General features: G+C 42.0%; 2 protein-coding genes across 5 annotated transcripts; both read right to left on the bottom strand.

The window, feature by feature from the left end:
- Window positions 1-817: 817 nt before the first annotated feature.
- Window positions 818-13,435, bottom strand: clic5b (chloride intracellular channel 5b). 3 transcript variants are annotated; one of them, XM_026193964.1, is made up of 6 exons: window positions 12,597-13,435; window positions 5,384-5,493; window positions 5,161-5,286; window positions 4,421-4,527; window positions 4,021-4,202; window positions 818-2,364 (listed from the first exon to the last, which is right to left on the bottom strand). In XM_026193964.1, the coding sequence occupies exons 1-6, from the start codon at window positions 13,167-13,169 to the stop codon at window positions 2,200-2,202; spliced, it is 1,263 nt and encodes a 420-aa protein (XP_026049749.1). In that variant the 5' UTR covers window positions 13,170-13,435; the 3' UTR covers window positions 818-2,199. The 3 variants fall into 3 exon arrangements, with proteins under 3 accessions (XP_026049749.1, XP_026049750.1, XP_026049751.1); XM_026193965.1 differs by lacking the exon at window positions 12,597-13,435 and adding an exon at window positions 9,477-10,716; XM_026193966.1 differs by lacking the exon at window positions 12,597-13,435 and adding an exon at window positions 6,097-7,224.
- Window positions 13,436-14,897: 1,462 nt separating this feature from the next.
- On the bottom strand, window positions 14,898-22,721 carry enpp5 (ectonucleotide pyrophosphatase/phosphodiesterase 5). Of its 2 annotated transcripts, none has more exons than XM_026193962.1 (4): window positions 22,355-22,721; window positions 19,413-20,315; window positions 18,736-18,912; window positions 14,898-17,193 (listed from the first exon to the last, which is right to left on the bottom strand). In XM_026193962.1, exons 2-4 carry the CDS (start codon window positions 20,290-20,292, stop codon window positions 16,775-16,777), a joined length of 1,476 nt encoding a protein of 491 aa, XP_026049747.1. In that variant the 5' UTR covers window positions 20,293-20,315; window positions 22,355-22,721; the 3' UTR covers window positions 14,898-16,774. The 2 variants fall into 2 exon arrangements, with proteins under 2 accessions (XP_026049747.1, XP_026049748.1); XM_026193963.1 differs by lacking the exon at window positions 22,355-22,721 and adding an exon at window positions 22,118-22,323.
- Window positions 22,722-22,969: the final 248 nt, after the last annotated feature.

Here is a 22,969-nt window from a genome sequence, read left to right as displayed (position 1 = left end):
AATTTATGCCTGAGCTGAAAAGGTTTACTAAACCTGGCTATAAAAGTGCACTGTGTGAGTCCCCTGTCAGCCTATATGGACTCCCTGCGCTATGGTGGCCAAGCCAAGGCCAGCGACTGGTAGATCCACTGGGAATGTAATAACAGATTAATGTGGCGTGCCAGGCCCCATGACCAGACGTGTTTGACGCTAATGCTCCACTGTATATTATCCAGCTTGCAGAAATGTTGGATGTGAGCAATGGGATCCAAGGACAGGGATGTTTAGGTACTAATTACCAAACAGCAAGGCACAAGTCTCGCTCCATATTTCCTTACTCCTGTGGAAACACTAGGCAGGCTCCATTTATTTTCTTTGACTGTTGTTTCTGGCAAGGCCGCGTCTCAGTAAACACCACTCGCCCACCATTGTAAATCCGACAGGCGCAGATCTTTCAAGTTAGACTCCTTTGAGGAAAAATGGAGACAGATCGGATGGCGGCGCTCGGGTTTTCCGTCTTAATGAGAGAGTGGAGAAGAGGGATGGCGTTTGATCCCTGGCATGGAAGCCTCTATTTAAGCCTGTCAACGGTCATCACTCTCTCTACCCCCTTCTTTCTTTCTCTGTTATGGATAGAGAAACAGACCTGCACCACTGGATTTGATCAACTCAGTACTGCACACTTTAACCCTTTTTCAGAACCGGGATCCAGTCTCCCCTCCAGCACCTTCACTATCACCCAGAGAGACTTGCTCAGCCTTCCCCTTCCTGACAACCTGCGAGCGTGGATGTTGATTGATTACCTTAGCTGGAAAAGAAAAGAAAAGGCAGAAGCAGATCTGTGAAAATATTATTTTATTTGTAGAGCTTTGCAATGAGAAAGCCTTTCAGTCATCATGCTCCAGTTTCATATCATGTGTTTGTCCAAACCACACAAGAGCCTTATGGTTCTTCAAGGAAGTCGCGCTATAGTTGCAAGCCCGACAGCAAGCCAAAGACGATAAGCCCCGAGACAAATTTCTCTGTTCTCTGCTAGACAATGAAACTTTTGAACTTTAACTTTTAGGCTGCGGATGTTGATGAAGTCCTCAGAGAGGAGGAAATGTCTTTCTGATGAAGGGCTGGAGGGCAGGGCTCCTGACCATCGCGGACCTGGCCTGGAAGACGCTTTTCATCGCAGCACTAATGGCTCTGGCTAATCAGGCCTGATTGGGGCTGCTAAATAAATACTCTCTCCATTTATAATATCATGCGTAACTTAAGACAAAATCAATACTCGAGACTGAACACTAATAGCTTGAGGCAAAACAAACGTCCCAGCTCTGGCTGCAATACATTTTTCAGAATGAATCCATCAGTGACATTGGCATGGATTTCTCATACTTCCAAATAAAGCCACGTATCTGTGGAGTTTTCATATTTCCGAAGGCTCCGAATTGGTTTGAAAGACATTCACGCATGCAAGCAGTTCAGAAACAAGCCTCGTTCTAAACTTTTAATGCCCATATTAGGTACATTTGTTCTTTTTGTCGAGCATATATTTGAATAATATATATATTTTTTGCCTTTACATCAAATTTTCAGAAGCATTAGAAAAGAAAAAGAAACTACAGAAACACCCACAGTAATGAACTGAAAATGAAACTGCAGAGTGGAACAGTCATATTCAGCAAACAATTAGCATCAATCATCAATCATAGATGAATCAAGGTGTCTCCCCAGGAGCCAGAGCCCGATAATAAACACTGGAGTCAGACTAGACTTATGTGGGCTCGGGAATAAATAAAGTGAACGACCTCGACATCAGCAGCTAGTAAAATGTTTGGCCGTGCGGTAGAGTAGGTATGAAAGGGAGCTTTGTGTTATGAGGAATAAATACAGACAGACACAATCACATTTGAGCGAAAAGAGTTATGTCAGAAGTCTCACAGCAGCAACGTTGGAACCTGGCTTTGAAATGCGAATCACGTTAAATGTGTTTGATTTATCTTCTGCTCCACTTCTGCTTTGCCGTGTCTCTGCCGAGGTGATTGAAATACCATACACACTGTGCACCGAGTAGCTAAAGTCCATCCACATCTGGAGCTGAAACAAAGACATCGGACTTGTTTATTATGACAGACGAGGATCTCACAAAGGACAGTCGCGTGTTACGTTCATGGGGGATGTTTTCTTTATGATGTGTGTTGCCGGTTTATTTTTCCTTGCGCTCAGGTCAGGCTACTTGGCCAGTCTCCTCGCCACGTCTTTGTAGGCGGTCTCGATCTCAGTGTCAGCAGCACAGGTGTTGGTGAACTCGTCACGCGTGGAGGCGTTGTTCAGGTAGCGCCACACCCCCGACATTTCCGCTGGGATGTCGTAGTTGCGGTATTTCTTAGCAACAACCTAGGAGAGAATGCAAGGCGATAACTAAACTACCCCGTTCATTCAGACTCGAGCTGATATCTTCAGCACCTTCCAGGAGGTATGTTTTTTGGATGAGGTGTTCCAGTTTGCCATTTTGAAACAAAACTAATAACATTTATGCTTTTTTTTTAGCTCGTGAATGTAAGAATTAATGCCTTTCAGCAATACTCTGTATATCGTCTGTGCTCTGCATCCAAAAGGTAAGTCAGAACCACTTCCACTGCAAAACCAATGAAGCATTAAGTAAGTCAGCTCTGCAGGAGCAGGACATGCCGGTTAGATTCATTAGATACTTTCCTCCAGTGGTGAATGCTTATCTGCCTGATATATTAACCCACCGTAGAAAGGACCTGCTCTTGTTAAAAATTGTAGTTTTAGTTTAAAACAAAAAACTTTTAAAGGGAATTTGTGTTCTTACATTTTGTTGTGTCCTCCTGGACTAAAAATGGGATTTAGCAGTATAACCTTTAGCTACTAATAATTTGACATATGGATACTAAATGCCCCAAATAACAAATTCAAGATAGTTTTTTTCCCCTTAATTAAGAAAAGAGAAAACTATTTTTTTAAGTCTAAAAATCTAATTTTTAAAAATTGTGGCTGTGGAAGACAAAGTCAAGAGCAAACCTAACTTAAACACACCTTGGGGGCAGAGTTGCTTGACATTTTCAATCTTTTCCTTTTTTCCTTTTTACTTTCTTTTCAGATCCTGCTGGTTTCCAGAATAGATTTACTTGTTTTAGTTTAGTTTTTATTAGTTCCAGTGTTAGTTTTAGTCTTTTTTTTAAATCATTCATGTATTCCTGTGGCACAAAATTGAATACAAATGCAACATTTGTGGAGGGAGTTGGCTCGCAGTCATGTAGACACCCTCAGGCAGGCTGTTGACAGATTTGACCATATTGTTGACGATTTTTGACTGCATAGTTTTATTTGACTTCAATTCTTTCTTTCTTTTTAAATACACATTGTTTCAGTTAATTTTCATTTATTTATAGTCTCTAGTTTCTGTTATAACTTAAACTATAATGTACGTTGACATTTCGTTTTAGTTAACTGTAATACTGCTTGGGACCTCCCCGGGTGTTACCAGACACCAATTTAAGGCAAACTCATCATCATCATCATCATCATCATCAAGCACATATTAGGTTTATTACCACAGCCTTTATTACTCAAATGCAGCAAAACACTGAATTCATTATCAAAATGGAGTTCAAAATCCATGTACTAAATCTGGTTTTGATATATCAAAGTGTTTATTTATCACCGGCTTTAATAGAGGAACAGCTTGATATGACAACTTCTGTGAACCTTACTGTAGACTGGAAAACTTGTTTAGCCCGTGAAAATGTATGAAACTTTTTAACAAAGTCCAATATTGCAGAAACCGACCTCATAAGGTGGTTTGAACTTGGATAAACTGGTGTGTGCTTTAAAGGTTACTTGGAAAAACACACGTCTAACTTTAACAGATAATAGGATCTGGATTGCTCAAAGTACCGATATGAAAATCTCATCTGAGAATAATAAGGGGTCGGTAGAGAATGATTGTTGAAGGGCAACGCAGCTGTAGAATCACCACCACTAATTACTGCCCCTCAATAATTTTCCTCTCATGCCATATTTCTTTACCTTCACTATGTAGAGTTTGGGCAGGAGGTTGCAGTCTGCCAGAGTGAACTCGTTCCCATCCAGGAAGCATCGGTTGGAGCCCTTCTCCTCCTCCATGCTGTTTGCATCGATCTCATCTGGCAATGGGTTGTTAAGGTAGTCATCCAGCTTCTTCAGGGCTTTGGTTAAACCTTTCTCTAGAGCTAAAACGCACAGATACAACACCTTTAAAAGGTGACGGAACACGTGTGGCGCTAACCTCACTAGGTGGCAGCAAAGCAAACGGCATGAGCTCATGCCTAAAAAGTGGACTCTGCTACCACCTAGTGGAGGATTTGATGAATCACTCCCGCATGATTTCATCTTGTTCCGTTGCACATGTACATGTGTGAATGTAAATGGCATGAAATAAGCAGCCCACCAGCGTTGGCTTCTGGTTTGGTGTTCTTGATGTAGGCTGAGAACTTGGCAAAGATGTCGTTTCCAGCTGTATTGGACTCTCTGTGCTTGGCAGCCAGTCTGGGATACCTGAGTGGATGGGGGGACAGGGGCAGGAGAGGCAGTCAGAGACCCAGTCAGACCAAACCATCTGGATAGCATTAACACCTGGGCTGAAACTCAGCTCACACTCCAAACATGTTACACACTCTCACCAAGCTGGCTACTCGCCCCTTGAGCTTCTCACACTGAGGTCGGTTTATAATGTAAAAAACTTTACAGGCAATAAAATAAAGATTTAGTTAATCTGACATTTTTCTCTGCAAACGCTCACACGCTGACTCTGGTCATTTTTACTGGAATAACAACAACAAGAACCCTCTTAGGCTCTTTTACTAAAATTACCCCAATCAGATTTTGTCAATAAAGCTTTGGATGTAGAGTGTTAAAGATTTTGCATTTAGGAATTAAAAGTGCAAAAACACATACCTGGGACACTTACATTATACTGTATATCAACTCAAAATAGATTTGCAGCAGCTATAAACAGTAATCTCTGTTAACGTCAGCCTTCATCAGATCCAGCACTCTTTTACTGGACTAAAGAGTTTCCTGTTCTTTCAGCAATGCTGCTGAAGTGAAATAAATCCAGCCAAACCAGGATGTGTGTAGTTGGTGGTATAATCTGATACTCTGTTATGAAAAACCCTCTAGTTGAATTACTTTGGAGGACAGAGTGTCTCCTCAAGAAACTCTTCAATCTTGTTGACGTCTGTCTTGACCTCTCCTTCGAAGGTCAGGAAAGGAGGGTGCGTCCCTGGAGCCAGGTTGTGCAGATCTGCCGGCTTCCTGCAGAAGACACACGCGGAGAAAGCAGAATGTCGTGAGGGGCGACGTTAGCACGTTTTGTTTTCATGTTTGCAAACTTGGCTTTTTGTAACCTCACCTCTTGAGGTCGACGGTCGTGACGTTGAACATGACTCCTTTGAGCCAGAGGATCATGAAGAGGCGCTGAGAGAAGGGACAGTTGCCGATGCTTTCTCCATCGCTGCCCGCCTGGAAGCAGACAAAGGATGAAAAGACTTACATCTTGTTTCTCTAATTCAGCTGTGGGAAGCAAGTACATGACCCTTTGGTAACAATGTAACAACCTTGCTACTAACAGGGATAAGTCTCCTGTTATCTTAAGCGATAAGTGTTAACTCACTCTTTACCTGATATAGTTGTTCCAATAAGTAACATATAACATTACATAAGCACACATAAATAGGTCATTGTGACAGATTCGTGATAAGGACAGAGTCAAACTAAACCTACCGTCTGTGCACGTGTTATTATCTGATGTGAACTGCATACTTGTAGCAATCAGAATTATTGTCTGAAGGCCAAAAAAATGCCCAACATATTTACTTTCCCAAGTGGACGAGCACGGTGAAGGAAACATCCTGTTTCTTTTTTATTATATTAATACATAACAGCTATCAGATATAACCACTTTGAACACTTAGAAGAAAAATAACCAGTGATAATTTCAATAATTATGTAAGACATGACTGGCTAATTATTACCAGTGCACTTAAGTTTAAGTAACAATACTTAAACTTTTACAGTAGGTTCGATAACGTCAGTATTTACACAGTCAGTGCAGTATACACTTACTGGATCTCCTTTCCTCTCTTCCTGTATATGCATTTATTACAGGCCATTAACACCGTGTCTTCTCTGTGCTGTCGTCTATGTTTTTGTCTCCCTGTACCTTTCTGCACACGTCTCTGTTTTCTGAAGCTGCACTTTTGCACTTAGTATTTCTCTCTGGATTGTCTGTTGTGTTGTTCCCAACCGTAACCCACCCACTCGTGCCGCGTGGCTCCAGGCACCTCCTTCAGTCTGGTTAAGTCAGAGGTTTCTTCCTCCCCACTGTCAGTGGGTGTTTGCTCACAGGGGATTGCTGTTTCACACCCTAATATTTTTAATGATAGGGTCTTGAGATGGCCACTATTCATGACAAATTAATTGAATGAACTGGATGAATTTAAAGTAGCTGTTATTTTGCAGATGCTGACCATACGAGTGCCTGTGAGCAGTGTATCAACAGTGCCCAAGGTTGTTGATTTTTGACAGTACGCTTGTGCTTTGATCAAAAAGCTCTGAGAGAAGGTCCTTAAAAGTTAAAAACCTGGCCTGATTTACTCTTGGCCATTCTCACGTTCAAGGTCATGTTCTCAGCCACGTGTGCTATTTTTAGTTTGCTCCCTGGAAGTCCCCTTCTGACCACTTAAACTGTGTGCTCTGCAGTTTCACCACAGACCTCAAATCAACTTCTGTCTCAAACTGGCGCAAAACATGTTTGGAGGATGAACTGCGGTGCTTGTCAGCAAGTTGTCTTATGCCTGCTCAGAGTGCACAGACAGCACAGGAAATTTTCTGTCTGCTCCAACACAATTTTCTTCACTACCTGGACGACACACTAGACTGAGATACCTACCGCTTTGCTCACTTCCTGTAAATAAAGATCAAGCTGAATAATCACTGTTTCGACACACTAGAGGAGATTCAATGTGCACTGCTGAGGCACAAGTGCAAGTGGAGCCTGACGAAAACTTCTGCATAGTAATCTAGAAATAGCAGCCATGCAGATTGCAGCAGCACAGATGTGTATGAGAAGATGATACTGAATGAACGAGTTAAAATGGGCATAATGTGCCAGGGTTCCATCATCTACCCGTACAGAGAAATGCAGGAGGTTTATGTGGTCCTAACGCACCACCACAATGTGCATAGTAGAGACACGAATGCAAGAGGACATCCACCGAAAGATCTAAAAAGTAGCAGGGCACATTGTCCTGATATGGGAGAGAATGTGCTGTCGAACATGAGCTAGGCCACATTTAAATCAGGTAACGGGTTTGATTTGATTCACCTGTTCACTGCTTTTCTCTTTAAACGTTGTATTTTTATTTATTTATTTTCTGATGAAGACAAAGCTACACAGAATCACTTCCTTCCTATCATATGCTTGTGTACATGCACTGATATTATGTGTCGGCATGCACGGATACTCAGAGGAGCACAAACGGTGACATCTGATCCAGTAAACCTTCTGAATTATACATGGTGATTCTGATAAGCAGGTTCATTGGCCCCTGGGGCACAGAGAGCAGCGTTCGACCTGCAGACGCACACAAGCCCACAACACATAACAAATATGTGAGTGCAATGACGTCCCGGTCATTACATGACAAGTGTGACCATTGACCACATTAAAGTTATTAGAACGGCAGATGAACTTCATTTCATGCTATTTCACTATTTATGTCACTAAAACCTTTGAATGGCCAGTATAACAAATAATTGGACACACAAACAATCCCTTCAAAAAAAGAAGTTACTGCAACGACGTTAAAAAATATTTTGACATTCACCACAGACGTCCATCATCAGTAAACAGCTCCTAGCAAAGACCAGAAATAAAAGGGCCGTCAGGCTCAAAGTAGCTGAGCCAACTGTATGGACGCCAGCCATTGATGCTCTCAGTGCTGTCTGTGTATTGTTATGGCCAGGCTCAGTCGCATGGTGGTAACACAATACACTGGCCTCAAATAATCGCCAATCAACATCTAGAACACAGAGCACAAAAGCTGCCACACACAGCTAGACCACTAGGCCCGAGGAACGTGAGAGCATGGAGCTGCTGAGTGATCAGATGATGACTGTTGGGGGCTCTCACGTCATACGATCCATCACATGCTGTGTTATGCTATAACTATAACTGGGTTTTGGCGTCCTTAGTTTGCCTAAGCCTGCTTTTTAACAAAGAATTCATAAATGGGGTTCTGACATATTAACTGAAAACATTGATACTACAGTCATTCACAGAATAATACTGTAATTTCTAAAAGGCATACGAAGATTAAAACTGCTAAGATTGATCCCTCTGGTGCACGTAAGACTCCTATAACCCCCGATAGTCACCGTTTATAGGCTAATTCCTGTATGTGGGGTGGAGCATGATAGTTCTCCAGCCATCAGATCCATGTAGATCGTAGCACGATGAATAAATTATTATATTAGGATTGTAGTCACTCTCTCTATATATTAATACAGTTTGTGTTTAATTAGGATTTATTGAAAGAAAATGACAGTTTAGAAACTAAATCAAAGATAAAGGCCTAAAAGTTAATTAGTTGACCTCCGAAGTGCCTGCAGAAAGTCAGACTTCTCACCAGCTAATTAGAACTGTGCATCCAGGCTGCACGTTAGCTTTTCCACCTGCCTCAGGTGTATCCATCTGCCTGTGTGATTCCTCAGCGGACCTGAAGTAAAGCTTTTTATAGAGAACAAAACACCACTGCTGTGTCCACTGATGGTACCACCTTCAAACTGTTGTCATTTTTTTTCCACTTTATTATTACCTGTTTCAAAGTTTCCACCCTACATGCTATCTTATATAAAACATCTTTTTGAAAGGTCCTTGAACAAGCAAGCCTCACCACTTGAAATTCTTCCAGAGATGTATTTGGGTAGTTGTCTGCATTAACGTTCATTTTCATTTGTTACTGGAACATAGAAACTTCAGGTATAGCATTATAAGGTACTTTAAAAGTTTGCCCCCAAAAAACAAAGATCATAAAAGTTGTTCATCCCCTGGAAGTCATGTTTCTACCAACATCTTTGCTGCTGCTGAATACTGCAGATTTCAACTCAGGAATGCAATGTCTGTTTTACATCTGAGACATTAGACAGATTCTCGAGACTGATTGCATAGCACAGTCCTCCCTGAAAAAGTGTGGACTGAAGTAACAGTACCACTGCATGGCCTGATGTGAGCTTCTCACCATCAACAAGCAGCTTCGGTATCACTGTCACAACCATCCTGGGTCGGGGTGCTTGCTGGTGCTGCTGTAACTCTACCTCCGCTATTGGGTTACGCAACTGCTCCATAACACGCAGCGATGCTCATTTGAGAAATTCAGGCAATACTTGGTCCCTCAAATGTTATCAAAACCTTCACTGCAGCCATAGTTTTGTGTCTATCTTACCTTTACAAAAAGTTCAATATCAGGGTCTCTGTCTTCATCAGACATGATTCCTTTTTCTTTTACTTTTTTTAAACTATGTGTCCTTTTTTATCCTTGGAGCTCTACATCTTCTGGAAAGACAAAAAAAAAAGGAGGAGAAACTTTTATCTTCTCTGAGGTTATCCTCTCTCACACCTAAGGAAGTTCTGTTCCCTTCACCTTCACCACCGTTTGCAGCTGTAAAGGCAGTTTTCTGCTCCGTTTGTGTCTCCTGGGTGAGGCTGAAAGTCGGTCCAGGTGATAGTCACAGCCCTGTGCTCTGATTTAGACACAGATGGAGGGCAGCATTAGATGTCACTGACACAAAGTGGAAAACAGGTGTCAGTCTATAGCAGAGGGGGTGGAGCCCCGTGTCTCTCTTCCCACCACTGCAACCAAACCTGACATCAAAATCGCATCACAGGCAGCACTTACTCCCTTATCTCTCTGCCCCACAGCTGACACATTCTTATTTTTCAATATTTTCCACTATTAAATGTTTTATTGTATTATTTTTTGCCAAACTGATGAAACACTTCCTGAACACCCAAACCATCAATAATATATTCTCCCCATCTGACAACATTGCCAAAAATGGGACACTATTTGCGTCACTTTGAGTTTCTGAGGCTGTCAGTCCATCACTTACCGAGTAGTTGTGCAGCAGCATTTATATTTAATTCATGTTCACATGTGTTTGACTCTGGCAGGTTATATTTGATCACCACCAGCAGACTAGAGAAGATTCCTCTCTAAATTATTGATGCACGGCTGCGGTTTTAAGGCAAAAATTTGCATTTGTTTGCAGAAAGAGGCCACAAAAATAATTTTAAAAAAAGCAGGTACATTTGACACATGGAAACTGAGTAGTGTGTGTGTTTGTGTGTGTGTGTGGCTTATGAGAGATAGATCCGAGAAAGAAAGTTTGATGAAAACAGCAAAGAGGAGACAGATGGCTCAGCTGGAGAGAAACGTTTTAACTGTTTCTATTTATAGAGCAGCTCCCTCTCCTGGCTGGTGTACCAACTTGCAGCACAAACCAATTAAAAGGGAGCTGCAGAGGAAGAAGGTGCTCATTATCAGAGTTCAGGATGGAAAATCTTGAACAGTGTCTGAATGTGTTATTTTAGGTCTTAGTTAGTTTATTTGCAAAGTTACTGAGTGAACAGCACCAAAATGAGGGAGGACTATCCATAATAACGAGCTGAGGATACCAAAAATATGTCACAACTGGATTTATATTCATTTTAAAAAAGAATAATAATAATAAAGTCTAGATGAGAAGATTTTTTCAAATTTCCACCACCAAGACTCTTATCACCTGTAGCTTGTAATTCTTTCAACAAATGGACTTAAACATGGACAAAGGAGGTTAGTGCTGAATCACACTAACGGTTTCCCCTTTTTTCCAGCCTTACATTTAGTGTGCAGTCACAGAAACTGTACAGTTTTTAATCTAACTCGAGTAAAAGTATCGACCAGAATGTCTTCTTTTCTTGTCATGGATTTCTAAATCAGTAATTTAAATCAATAATAATGGGACCATTAGTGGTTTCTAAGATATGGCCTTGGCGTTTCGATCCCTTTGAAACAAAGGGAAGTTCAAATCAGTGACTCGCTGGGCTAATCATTCACCATAAACATCAAACGGCTACAGAGAATTGTCTCTTTCCGGAACTGAGGTGACAGGGAGTGTGTGAACAGCGTATACGCACGAGCCAGAACTGCTGAAGAGTCTTGGACAGTTGCAGTTATGTGAAAAGGTCTTATCGCACAAAAACAGTGACAGAGCCAGTAAAAGTGCATGTTAGCGATACTGTTGATAGCCTAGGGCAGCCCACTTTATCTGACTGTGGAGGTTTCATTTTAAATTTTCCCCTCAGAGACGTGACCTCATAACTCACCTTCCTACTTTTATGATGGAGCTCGTGTTAAGTTTATGGCCATTGTTGATGATTAAACTGTTGGGAAACGCACCCACGGAAAGACACATAAAGGATAGAGGGTGGGGTGTTTTTCTTGAAGGGGCTGAGGATGTTATCACGTCTGTCGTCTCCTACGGTCTTCGGGGGTGAACTATCCTGCATATTTATCATAATTGTGATATAATGTAGTTTTGTACACTGAGTGTGTTAAGTATGTAGACTGCGATGAGCTTTCAGATCCTGCCAATGTCGTTCCAGCTCACCGAGGAAGAAGGAGCAGCTCAGACAAAAACTGTGCACTCTGAACTAGATGCAATTTTTTTTGTAGGGTTCTTGAAATGTGTTTTTTTTTTAAAGACAAAACATTATTATTCTTGAAAAGCTGTCTGGTGTTTTCTATTCTCCTTGTCATAATCACCTTTTTGGTTTTATGGTGGAGTAAACAGGGAAACAGGAAACGTGTGGGCGAGGAAGATTATGACATGTAACACAGCTGGAATCAAACTCATTCACCGTCTCACCCAACAATGCTTCACGCTACAAGGAGACAAGGCAATTTTAAAATAAAATAAAAAAACAAAACAGCCTGTTGCCATTACCCATTTCATGACTTTCACTGACTTGATGCCAGCAGCCTAATCAGCAAAGTGACCCCTGCATTAACTGATAGTACACTCACCAGAGCAGGTATCACCAAAAAGCAACAAAACACACAGACGGATTTGCTCAAGCGTAGAGTTCACCCCTGGTTCCTGTGACCTTAACGCGAACAAGTTAATTATTACAGCAGAGTGATTAAAGTCACACACAAAGATTTGGATACAAAGAAATCACTGCTTATGCACTATTCTTTTAAACATGCATTGTTCTAAATATACACAGCTTAGTAACACTTATATTTAAATATAACTATTTAGACTTAACTAGTAACCACATGGACGTCTAATGAGGTGAATTATCATTTCTATAATTTAATATAATATAATATAATATGCACAGGAGCAAATGATGAGAGTCTCTTCAAAAGGATGCTCTACTTGGCCTCAGAGCCTTCTTTTGTGCAAGGAAGTGAAATTCCACGCGCCTGAAGGCTCATGCTGAACCCTGAGGCTGTGTATTGTTGATGCCTGGATCAACCCTGCAGAGCTCTTTTTATATAGTATAACATATGTCTCACCTTAATGTACAGGGCGATGTTAGGCTGGTTGGGATCAGCTGGCGCAGAGCTGCTTTCATCCAAAGAGACACTTTCCAGAGTTTTAAGCGTGTAGTCGACAGACTCCTGCGGCTCGGGGTCAGTTTTAGGGCGGCTGTAGGCCATCATCATCCCATCCTCGGCGTTATCCTCTTCCTGGATCTTCCTCTGAAACGGCGGGTCGTCGCAAGGATCTCCGGGTGAGGCGGATGAATCTGAGGAGGAGGATGAGCGCCTGGATCCGTTGTGCGCCTCACCGCTCACCTCCTGCACCTGTGCCTCCACTTCCACCGCAGGCTGGGGCTCCACTTTTTCCTTTCTCGCTTTAGCGTCCTCGTCGTCGCTGGATGAAGAAGAGGAGTCGCTGTGTTTGCCCCCTTCCCTGATCTCCATGTAATCCGGGGAGCTGCGGTCTTCCTCCTGAGACGGCCTGTGGACCAGCACCTCGCTGTACAGCTGCTCCCTCGCCTCACCCGAGTTCTCATATTTGGGCTCGACGCGATCGCGTCCTGCGGGCACATCTTCGTGATCTAGTGTTTCGTAGATGTTGTCCATGTCTGGCAGCAGACCTTGAAGTTGAAAGTGGAAGAGTAGTGCTGGAGTGGTCAGTGTTTTCACACCGTGTGCCTGCCTCTGACTCACTGACTGAGCGCACTGAGCAAATTCCAGTGATAACTTATAAAAGACCTTTGATCCTGCAAGTTAACGAGTGGATAGCGTAAAAGCTGAGCACTGTGCCCCTTCACGGATATTCCGGTTTTAAATGTGATGGCTTGCAAGGACAGAGAGCAGCACATAAACACCGAAAACCTTTCAGAACTTTAAATCAGAACACGATGACTTAATCTTCTGGGACCTTTGCAAGGTTGATAAGCTGTAGAGCCTTTGTGCATTTTCTAGACTTGCTTACGTAAAATCTGTGTAAATGCACCTTGCCAGGTTTCCTCCACCCTGCGGCTGACAGTAAGATAGAAAAGAGGGGGATAGTGGGTACTGTAATGATTATAAGATGACAGAGGTGCAAGCTTTGTTTGTGGCCAGTAACTTAGAAACACACATCCACTGGATGGGTACAGAAAAGAGGGCTTAAAATTTCAGACAGTCAAATGTATTTTAATGAGTTTTCCAGTTTTTCTGTATTTATTTCTTGCAGTTTCAGCTCAAACGGTGATGCTGACACGTGTCTTTCATTTACTGCACCAGCATTTCTTTGTCATGTGGAATGACTGAGACATACTGTCGTCTTTTTATTACATTCAGGGATTAAATGTGTAATTAAACCTCTTTATACTGACAGAAAGGGGAGTTCCACCGGTTACCCACTTAGGATTAAAGTGTGCTGTATGTGCCCCTTGATATAAAATGAGTTTGCCATCTATTAGATGTTATCTTCACCCATTGGAAAATACAGGAAGGAAGTTTTGTTAAGGCAAAGAGTCTGTGTTACTTACTGAGGTGAATCTGTGTTATTGATGAACAATAAAACCCAACTTTAAAAGGTTAAAAGATGGTATCACGATACTGCTGAGCTTCCTTTGGTGGATGTTCTTTGCAGGGTGAGAATATTTTTTTAATTCCAAATTATTAAAATTACAAAACCGTCCTCATCACTATTTTTTTCAAAGAAATGGAAAAGGTAGGCATGATTGCATGCACAGTTATACTCCAGTCTGAAAAAGGGGAATCTTATGGTTCAACTAAGTGACTGATTTTTTTTTTTTCCATTTATTTTCCAATCCATTCGCTTCCTCTTATCCTTTTCAGGGTTGCAGGGGGCGCTGGAGCCGATCCCAGCTGTCATAGGGTGAGAGGCGGGGTACACCCTGGACAGGTCGCCAGTCTGTCGCAGGGACAGACAACCATTCACGCTCACATTCACACCTATGGGCAATTTGGATTAATCAATTAACCTATCCCCACAAGCTGCATGTCTTTGGACAGTGGGAGGAAGCCAGAATACCCGGAAGGAACCCACGCAAACACGGGGAGAACATGCAAACTCCACACAGAAAGACCCCGGCCTGATGGTGGAATTGAACTCTTGCTGTGCGGCAACAGTGCTAACCACCGTGCTGCTCTTATTTATTTTTTTGTTCCTTAAATGCATCACACTTTACAATATTTAGCTGCATTTCTGAAGAATGACAGATTACTACAAAATTTTAATTTTTGTGGACTAAGAGAAAAAATGTAAAGATCTGGGCCTCGAACACAAGGGTTAAAAATAATAATAATAATAATAATAATAATAATAATAATAATAATAATAATCAACAAACACAGTTATTTTCACATTAGTCCCTTTATTTCCAGAAGACTCATTATTTGCTTCAATATGGCAAAGATAGTTAATTTGTAAATGATATTAAATATCCACGATTTTAATCCAAGGTAGTAACAAACTGAGATCAGCTTCATCTAATATTCTTTCTTTTCTTAAAAACTTCAAATAAATCGTTTTTGGAATATAGCATGGATACATTTCACTTCTCTGTCAACAAGTTAGGGGAAAATTATCAGACAACACTTTTCCGTCATAAAACAACACAATTCTCAGAAAATTAACAATTTCATATAAATGCTCTCAATTTATGAATTTAAATTTTGTAAAAAGTATATATCACAGTGATGTCTGTCATTTTCGGGCACGGGTAAAGTCAGTGCGTCGAAAAGCAAAAAGGAGAAAATTGAAATTGAACCAATTCTTTCTTAAAAGACGCTGGAAAAAAATGATAGTATTTAATCTGCAGATTATAATTCTAGTCTTCTACCTCTCTCTCCGATTATGCTACTTAAAAAGCTTTTAAGCAAGAGGCACCTATCTTTTTTCGTCATTTCAAACAGCAACTACAAACTAGAAGTGCAAATTATACATGACCTAGAAGCTTCCAGCTACTGCCCCTTCATTCAGTTTCATTTCAATCCTGTAGTGCAAATTATGGGAACAGCTCTCGCAAGTCATGCTCGAAATAGTCTTCTCAACCAAACAGAACCCTTAAAACTCCTAACACAAATACTGACCAATAGCAATTGCACTTCACATTTCACCAACAAATGACCATGGTAATGACAGCAGACATATGAATGGAAGGGCACTACACAATCATCTTACACTGGAAGAAAAAAAAAGCCCTCCTGACACACACAAAAAAAGGACAGACGCACAAACAACTGCACACGTTCGAGAGATGTTCTCGGTTAAGTTCAAAGGCAAATGGTAACTGACTACTGAAGTGATTAGCTCATGGAATGACCTACACGTATGAGCAGTAGCTTGGCACGAAGAGTGAGACTTTAGTGGTTCCAGTTAACATTCAGAAGTAACACTGACCACAGTCAAGTGCTTAAAACGAACAGTTTGGAATACTTTAGATTAATCACAGCATTTGTAGTTCAAAGTAACATCTTATTCAGTGCTCAGACCACAAGAAGAACAGGTGGTGACGGAAAAAAAAAATCTCACCAGATCCCTTTTTCACTTTATGACATACAAATCTGTTTTGCATAGATTTGAAAATGTCAAAGCAAACGGACTGAAGACGACTCTCACTGTCAGGATGAGAAAGGTGTCAGTAGGCTTTCCAAAAAGTTACTCGTTTGACCTTCTGTGCTCATGGCACAGCTTCCCAACAAGCTAATGAGTGTTACATTATAAATTCCAACAAGGTAAGATTGTCTGAAGGTACGCACCATTACAAGATTTTTACACCCCACCTTGGAAAAGAACAGCTTTAGTGGGATTTGAGCATACTGATACCTCGATATCATCCGTGTCACAGGCTTGGCCACCAAAAGCTCACCCTTTTACAATCACAGGCTCAAACTTCACGTATACTTTTGTATCTTTACTCATAAAGTGACAATGAAAATGTTAGACGCTATTAGGTAGAATTCACAATCAAAGCAAAGCCACTAAGAAACCAATTATTCTGAATAAACCCAAACCAGAAGCACGCCCGGGACGTTTCCCTTACACCAGACGTACCCCTACGCACGAGTGGGAGGGTACATTTCCTTGATCTTCAGTGAATAACAAGAACAGCACAACGGCATTTAGTGATGTAAGGGAGGCATTCAGGGGATGCTTCTGGATGTGGGAGTACCTTGGGAGGAGGAATACCTCCTCTTCTTTTACGTCTGCCTCTCTTTCCACTCTCAAGCTACAGGTGCAAATCCTCTTGCAGTAAAGGCTGCGACATCTCCCAGCTCCTGTGTTTTCTCGAGGGCCGCTGTTTGAGTGTCACTAGTATGACGTAGACCACTAGGAAGCCCAGCACCAAAACCACACCGAGGAACGAGCCCACGATGGGGGCGCAGGAGTACCCGGTGCCCGGAGGGGGAACGGGAGGGTGAGGCGGGACCGGCGTGGTCACAGTGGGCTCTATGGACAGGAGGTCCTGAACATTCGAGAGGGAGCCGTTGCTCGGCATAGGGCGGATGGACAGGATGTGGCACATGAGAGGGTAAAGGTCAACGGAGCGCATGGAGGATTTGACGTAATTCTCACGAAAGGCCGGCCCACGAGCCACGAACACAGGCTGCATGCTACGTAAGCTGTTGTTATAGCCATGGTTTCCCACTGGAGATGAAAAAAAAGACAAAAACATTTGCATAAGAAGGTGGAAATCTTTGATGTAAATTATTATTCTGTTGCTAATAGACCTTTTATACATCTATATCTGGTTTTCACATCCCATAAATCAAAGACCGCTCGTTTTGTTTCCAGATTTATGGGACCTGGCGCCGCAGCTCTACCTGATGATTTACTGCCAAAACGACTTGCCTCAGCAGACGGGATAAGGCTAAATCAATCACAGCGCAGCCCAAACAAAAACTGAAAATGAAATCACAAAACACAAAGACCTTACATGAAAGCTTAGACAGGCTAACAGCCGCTCCTCAAATTTATCAGTGCTATTACATCCAGAAGATCTGACGTGATTCTCTCAGCGCGCTGTGAGTAAAAATCAATACACTCTATCAGCGCTGCTGCGACGGCAGCTTCAGAGGGTTTAACGGCCATTCGAGCAGGTCCAGGGTCTGCCATAAATCTTACCTTAAAGATACCCCGCGGAGATTTCCGATCCCCAACGTTGCCTGGTCGACATTTCTTTCCTCTATATTTTTGTTTTGTAAACATGCACAACTACACACACGTGCGCGCGCATGCAAGAACATCAGCAATTCTACCAGTGCTGTAATCCCATTCCACTGATCGATGTCGCAAGGAATGAGCACAGAAGTGCAGCAATCAGCCGGCGGAATGCTGCTAGCAACTAAATATGGATGTATAAAATGTCTCCCGCTGCAGTATCTAATAAAGGCAAATGCCAAATAAATAGAGACAGACATATAATGGAATACCAAGAAACGCAGAGCACATTTTCTTTCAATTGATGTAAACAAAGAAGAATGACTGGGTTTGTGGAGCTGCAGTGTTATTTGTATTGCATTACTCCGCAGCGCTCTGTGATGCACTGAGAAACAGAAGGGGCCACTGCTGCACGGGAAGAGACATGTTTTAGTCATGAATGCATATCGCTCCCTCTCAAAAACTTTGTTATAGCAGGAAAGCATCATAATACACACATGTGTATCTAAGCAGTCTCACATCGCTTTGTCCCTGAAGACTGAAAGTCTGCTAGTTTTCTTTCCAACCGCAGGCTCCACCTGGTCATTTCACTCATTAACAAGCCTTCAAGCAGCGAGGAGGAATTAAGCAGTGACATTAGCTGGTGAAAAGACACTCTGCCTCCATGACACATGGGTCTGAACGCTCTAATCTGAGGAGGTGATGCTCAGTAGGTTTTGTATTAGGAAAAAATGATTGCACTTAGAGTTAATGCAATAAAAGCCTCCAAACCCATCCATACACACACACACACACACACACACACTTTTTAACTCAAACACACTCTTGCTGGTCCTAAGGGAAAGCATATCCAGCTTTCTTTGTTAATTACAGCTGCTCTAAACCAAGCGCTGGTTCAGTGACTGAAATAAACCTTCTGTGAAGCTATTATTAGAGCAGAAAAAAGGCTGCTGCTAAAACAAACTGACAAAACCTGTTTAATGTGCACAGTAACGACTCAGCAGAGCTTTGTGATGTGCGAAAACGTACGCATGAAGGGTCCGGTCCTGTTCTGCATGATGGTCCAGCCTTCTTTGGCCTCTATGACGATGGGCATGATCCTTGTGTTGTGCTGATAATGGTAGTGCTGGGGAATCTCCTCCTTCTTGTACACCACCATGTTCGGGTTTGCATCCACCAGCAGATTATACACCTCGTCGAGTTTCCCTGAAGGACACATAACGAGCGGTAGCAGAAAATCTTTATAGAGGCTGCAAATTCTGATTTATGAACGGCGGCTCATGAGGAACAAAAGTTCAATACTTTAGAGATTAACTGAAAAGCAGCAACTGTATATAAAAGATGGACATACCCTACAGTTACAGACAGGATGAATATAAGATGACTATAGTTTCTAGGTCAGAAAAATTGAGCAAGTGCAGAAATGGCGACTGTAGAAGTCTATGGGGGAAAATGGCTCAGTCACTGGTTTTGGATCAAATTTAATAAAAATTAAGTTTGTGATGTAAACCTTGGTCATCATGGAGGATTGTCTGTGGTATGAACTGTTAACTAAACTGATAATGTTTAGGTCAGTCCTGCACATCCACTTTCCCTTTTTTGGCCAGATAAAGTTCATTTACAGCTGCAGCTTCATATTTAATATACAAGCATGATGGTGGTGAAGAGGAAAGTGAATGAATTTCCAAAAACATTACGGTTTATACCTTCGTTGGGCAGGATTCCCACCACTGGACTCTTATCCACCCAGGTGTACAGGTCTCTGCTCACGTACTCATCCAGTTCTATGATCTTCTCAGGAGAAAGCTGAGCCATCCCATGGTCACTGGTCACTATGAGGTTCACTCTGTCATACAACCCTGCCTCCTTTAGCTTGTTTATAAGGAAGCCGAGCTTCTCATCAATCCACGCGATGACTACGTCCATTAAGGAACTCTGAGGTCCAAGGTTGTGCCCGCTCTCGTCAGGCTCCTCCCAGTACAGAACTCCAAAGTCCACCGCCTCAGCTTCTGGTGCAGAGAACCACTCAATAATCCGTTCCACTCTGGTTTCAAAGGAGACTGAGGCGTTGTAGGGGAGGTACTGAGTAGGGTACATGTTGTGGATTTTGACATCAGACCCGGGCCACATCGCTGCCCCGCTCCGTCCTCCAGCTTTCTGGATGGTCACCCAGATGGGCACAGCCTCCTCCCACCACCGTGAATCATAAACACTGTCCGTCTCCATGGAGAAGGACCGGTTCAGAACAGGGTCGTACATCTCATTAGCCACAATGCCATGCGTCTCGGCATAAAGCCCCGTCACTAAGCTGTAATGATTAGTGAAGGTTTTGGTGATGTAAGCATTCTCCACAAACTCCACTTTCACCCCTGTGTCCATGATGCTGCGGAAGTTAGGCGTTGGAACACGGTCAATGTAGTCCCAACGGAAGCCGTCAAAGGACACGAGCAGCAGCTTGGGCCGCTCCGTTACAAGGTAGTCCCTACTTCCACGGTGGCTTGGGCGATCGAGGGATGCCAGAGGCAGAAGCAGGGCCCAGAGGCAGAGCAGAGGACTGTGGCCTCTTCGCAACAAGTAGCAGAGCATAGTGTGCAGTCTGACGAAACAGCCTACGAAAAAACAACACATTAATGACTACAGCCAGCATTTAACCCCTCTAAGTCTATAACCTGTTATTAATCTATGATTATCTATGGTTTTTACTGAAATCATAGATAAATTATTTAATCCATACAAAGTTAGAAAATCGTATGATAATGCAGACCCAACTTCCAACATTATCTGATCAGCTGCACTTACTGTTTTATTCATCTAGTGCACTTCCTCATCAATATAAAAGTACTGTCTGCTAATCTAGTTTTGGAGGAACTACGTGTGGTTTCAACTAAAGCCTGACAGATTAGATTGGATACTAACCAATCACAGACATATCCATATTCCATTATAGGTTTTCTGATACAAGCCTACACAGACATTTGTTTTTTTACAAGAAGCTGTGAGCTAGTTTGTGAAAATGTTCAAAAACATTGAGGGCATCATTTTACCTTCCTTAATGACTGTATGCATTTTATTTTTTCCTCTCAACTTGTCTATTGGAGACAGTACAGGTGACCATTAAAAACAGTTTAAATGCCCAGTGTTCACACACAGAGGTGCTGCAGCGTCGCTTTTTGTTAACAATTAAGATTTTGCGTTGCTGCAGCTGAAAGAAGGCAAAGATGTAATTTCATATGCAAATGAAACATTAACAAGGGAAAGTTCAAATTGTTCCAGTAATGAAGGGTCACTGCTGTGATGTGAAAATTGTTTGCCTATGCATATTTCTTCTCTAAACAGCATCAAAAACATTAGCTACTGGAGGCTAGACCACCTGATTTATTAACTAATTTCAGCTTTCTAAGCAATAAGCCGCTATTTGCCAACCACGTAGCTGATCTGCTTTATTAGTTTCCTGTTCTGGTTGAATTGAGTCTCATTGTTTGTTTACAGTACAGCAGAGCTCCAGAGAGCTTGTCAGAAGAGTGTTGACTGTCAACAGCCAGTGGCAGCAAGTATTTAATTAGAATATTGTTGTAACGTGACGTAAATCAGCTTTTTATTGGATGATAAATTCAGCTTCACTGTTCCATTTACTTTTTGGTGACAACACAAAGACTGAGAGGTGGATGGGGAAGGTGAGAAGGAGAAAGCGTTGGATGAAGACAGCAGAGAGCAAAATAAAACAGGTTAGAGTGGACATGAAGGCAAGTCAAGAAAAGTTACAAAGCTGAGGTAACTTCTGCTTTGTCCACAATTTCACATTCTAAATAGAACATATTAATTGATATAAATATCAGCATTTAACAGGATTCATGTCAATGAACATGGGTTGAACGGTGACATTAATATTAACTGCAACGCACTCTATGCATGACATTATGATAATTACCCTAACCCTTAAGGGGCTGAGCCCCGTAAAGTTTACGAATGCAAAGGCAACATTTACTGATTACCCAGATTTATATATTAAAATATTAGTAGAGTAAAGTTAGGAAATCAATCACGCAAAAGAAACACACATTTGCACATGTGAGGGCTGTTCTACATAATAACAGATCTCTGGGTTTTGAACTTTTGGCCGAATCAAACAAACAGCTGAAAATGCCTCCTTGGAACTTGCATCACTAATTAATAATAATAAAACTAATGGCTTAATTAAACAAATTATAAAAAATATATGTATACATTACACTAAGCTGGTTATGAAAACAATGCAGAAATTAATTGAGAAAATTGATTTAAATAACAACGTAAATGATAAAATAATAATAAAAACGACATTTAGATATTTCAGTTCATGACAGCAAAGATGTCATTGGAAATGTGGCGAGCTGAGGATATCACAACGGCGACACATCAGAGAGACACTCACATCCAGACGAATTAAAGTGAACCTCCCGACAGTCCGCTACATTATAACAGATCCCGTGTTTTAGCCTTTGTGCTGCATTGCTAACAGCTAAAAAAAACGCGCAGTTCTGATTGCAACAATAACCACGCACAGCAACGAGTGCAATTTACACGAGTGCAGCGGATGGAGCGACAACGAGGCAGACTACATGCACAAACTGAGAAACACGCCAAACCCCGCTGCTGTCAACGGGCTTACCTTGTTATCAGATCCTGCACTGGCTCGATCCCTGCGCTGCACGACGAGATAAACAGCCCGACTAGCTGAGTTATGCCAGGAGGAAGTCCCGCCTATCAGCCTGCTGTGTGTTTTTGCCCCTCTGCTGCTTTTATGTGTTTAGAGGCTATAAACCAAAAGCGGATCATATGCAGACAAAAGGCAGTCTGACCGGTGTTTCCTGCAGACGCATGATTCGCCTCAAATTTCCCAGTGTGCACACAAACTGTGTGTCCCAATGACGTAATGCCGGACCGGTAAGAGTGATGGGTGGGAGGGTGATCCAGCTTTATAAATAGACATCTGGGTGTCAGAGGGGTTAAGTTTGTCTCGTTTTAAGAGCAAAAAAGAGAACGTTTAACTGTGTCACATAAATAATAAAACGCTGCGTTGGAAATAGTTATATTAAAATGTATTGCTGCTTTAAACCCCTCAGCAGTTTCCTTGAATAATATACTAATGCTGAAACGTGAAATAGGGCAGAGATGTTAAACATAAGGCCAGGGAGCCAGACCTGGCTGAACAAAGGATCCAATTCGACCCACTGGAGGGCTTTGCAAAATGTGAAACATGAACAGAGATGAAGCATCTGTGAGC

This window comes from Astatotilapia calliptera, chromosome 15, assembly GCF_900246225.1.
Source record: "Astatotilapia calliptera chromosome 15, fAstCal1.2, whole genome shotgun sequence".
In the NCBI taxonomy this organism is placed as follows: domain Eukaryota; kingdom Metazoa; phylum Chordata; class Actinopteri; order Cichliformes; family Cichlidae; genus Astatotilapia; species Astatotilapia calliptera.
The sequence above is the reverse complement of the archived record's forward strand: the minus strand, read 5'-3'. Positions and strand labels throughout refer to the sequence as shown.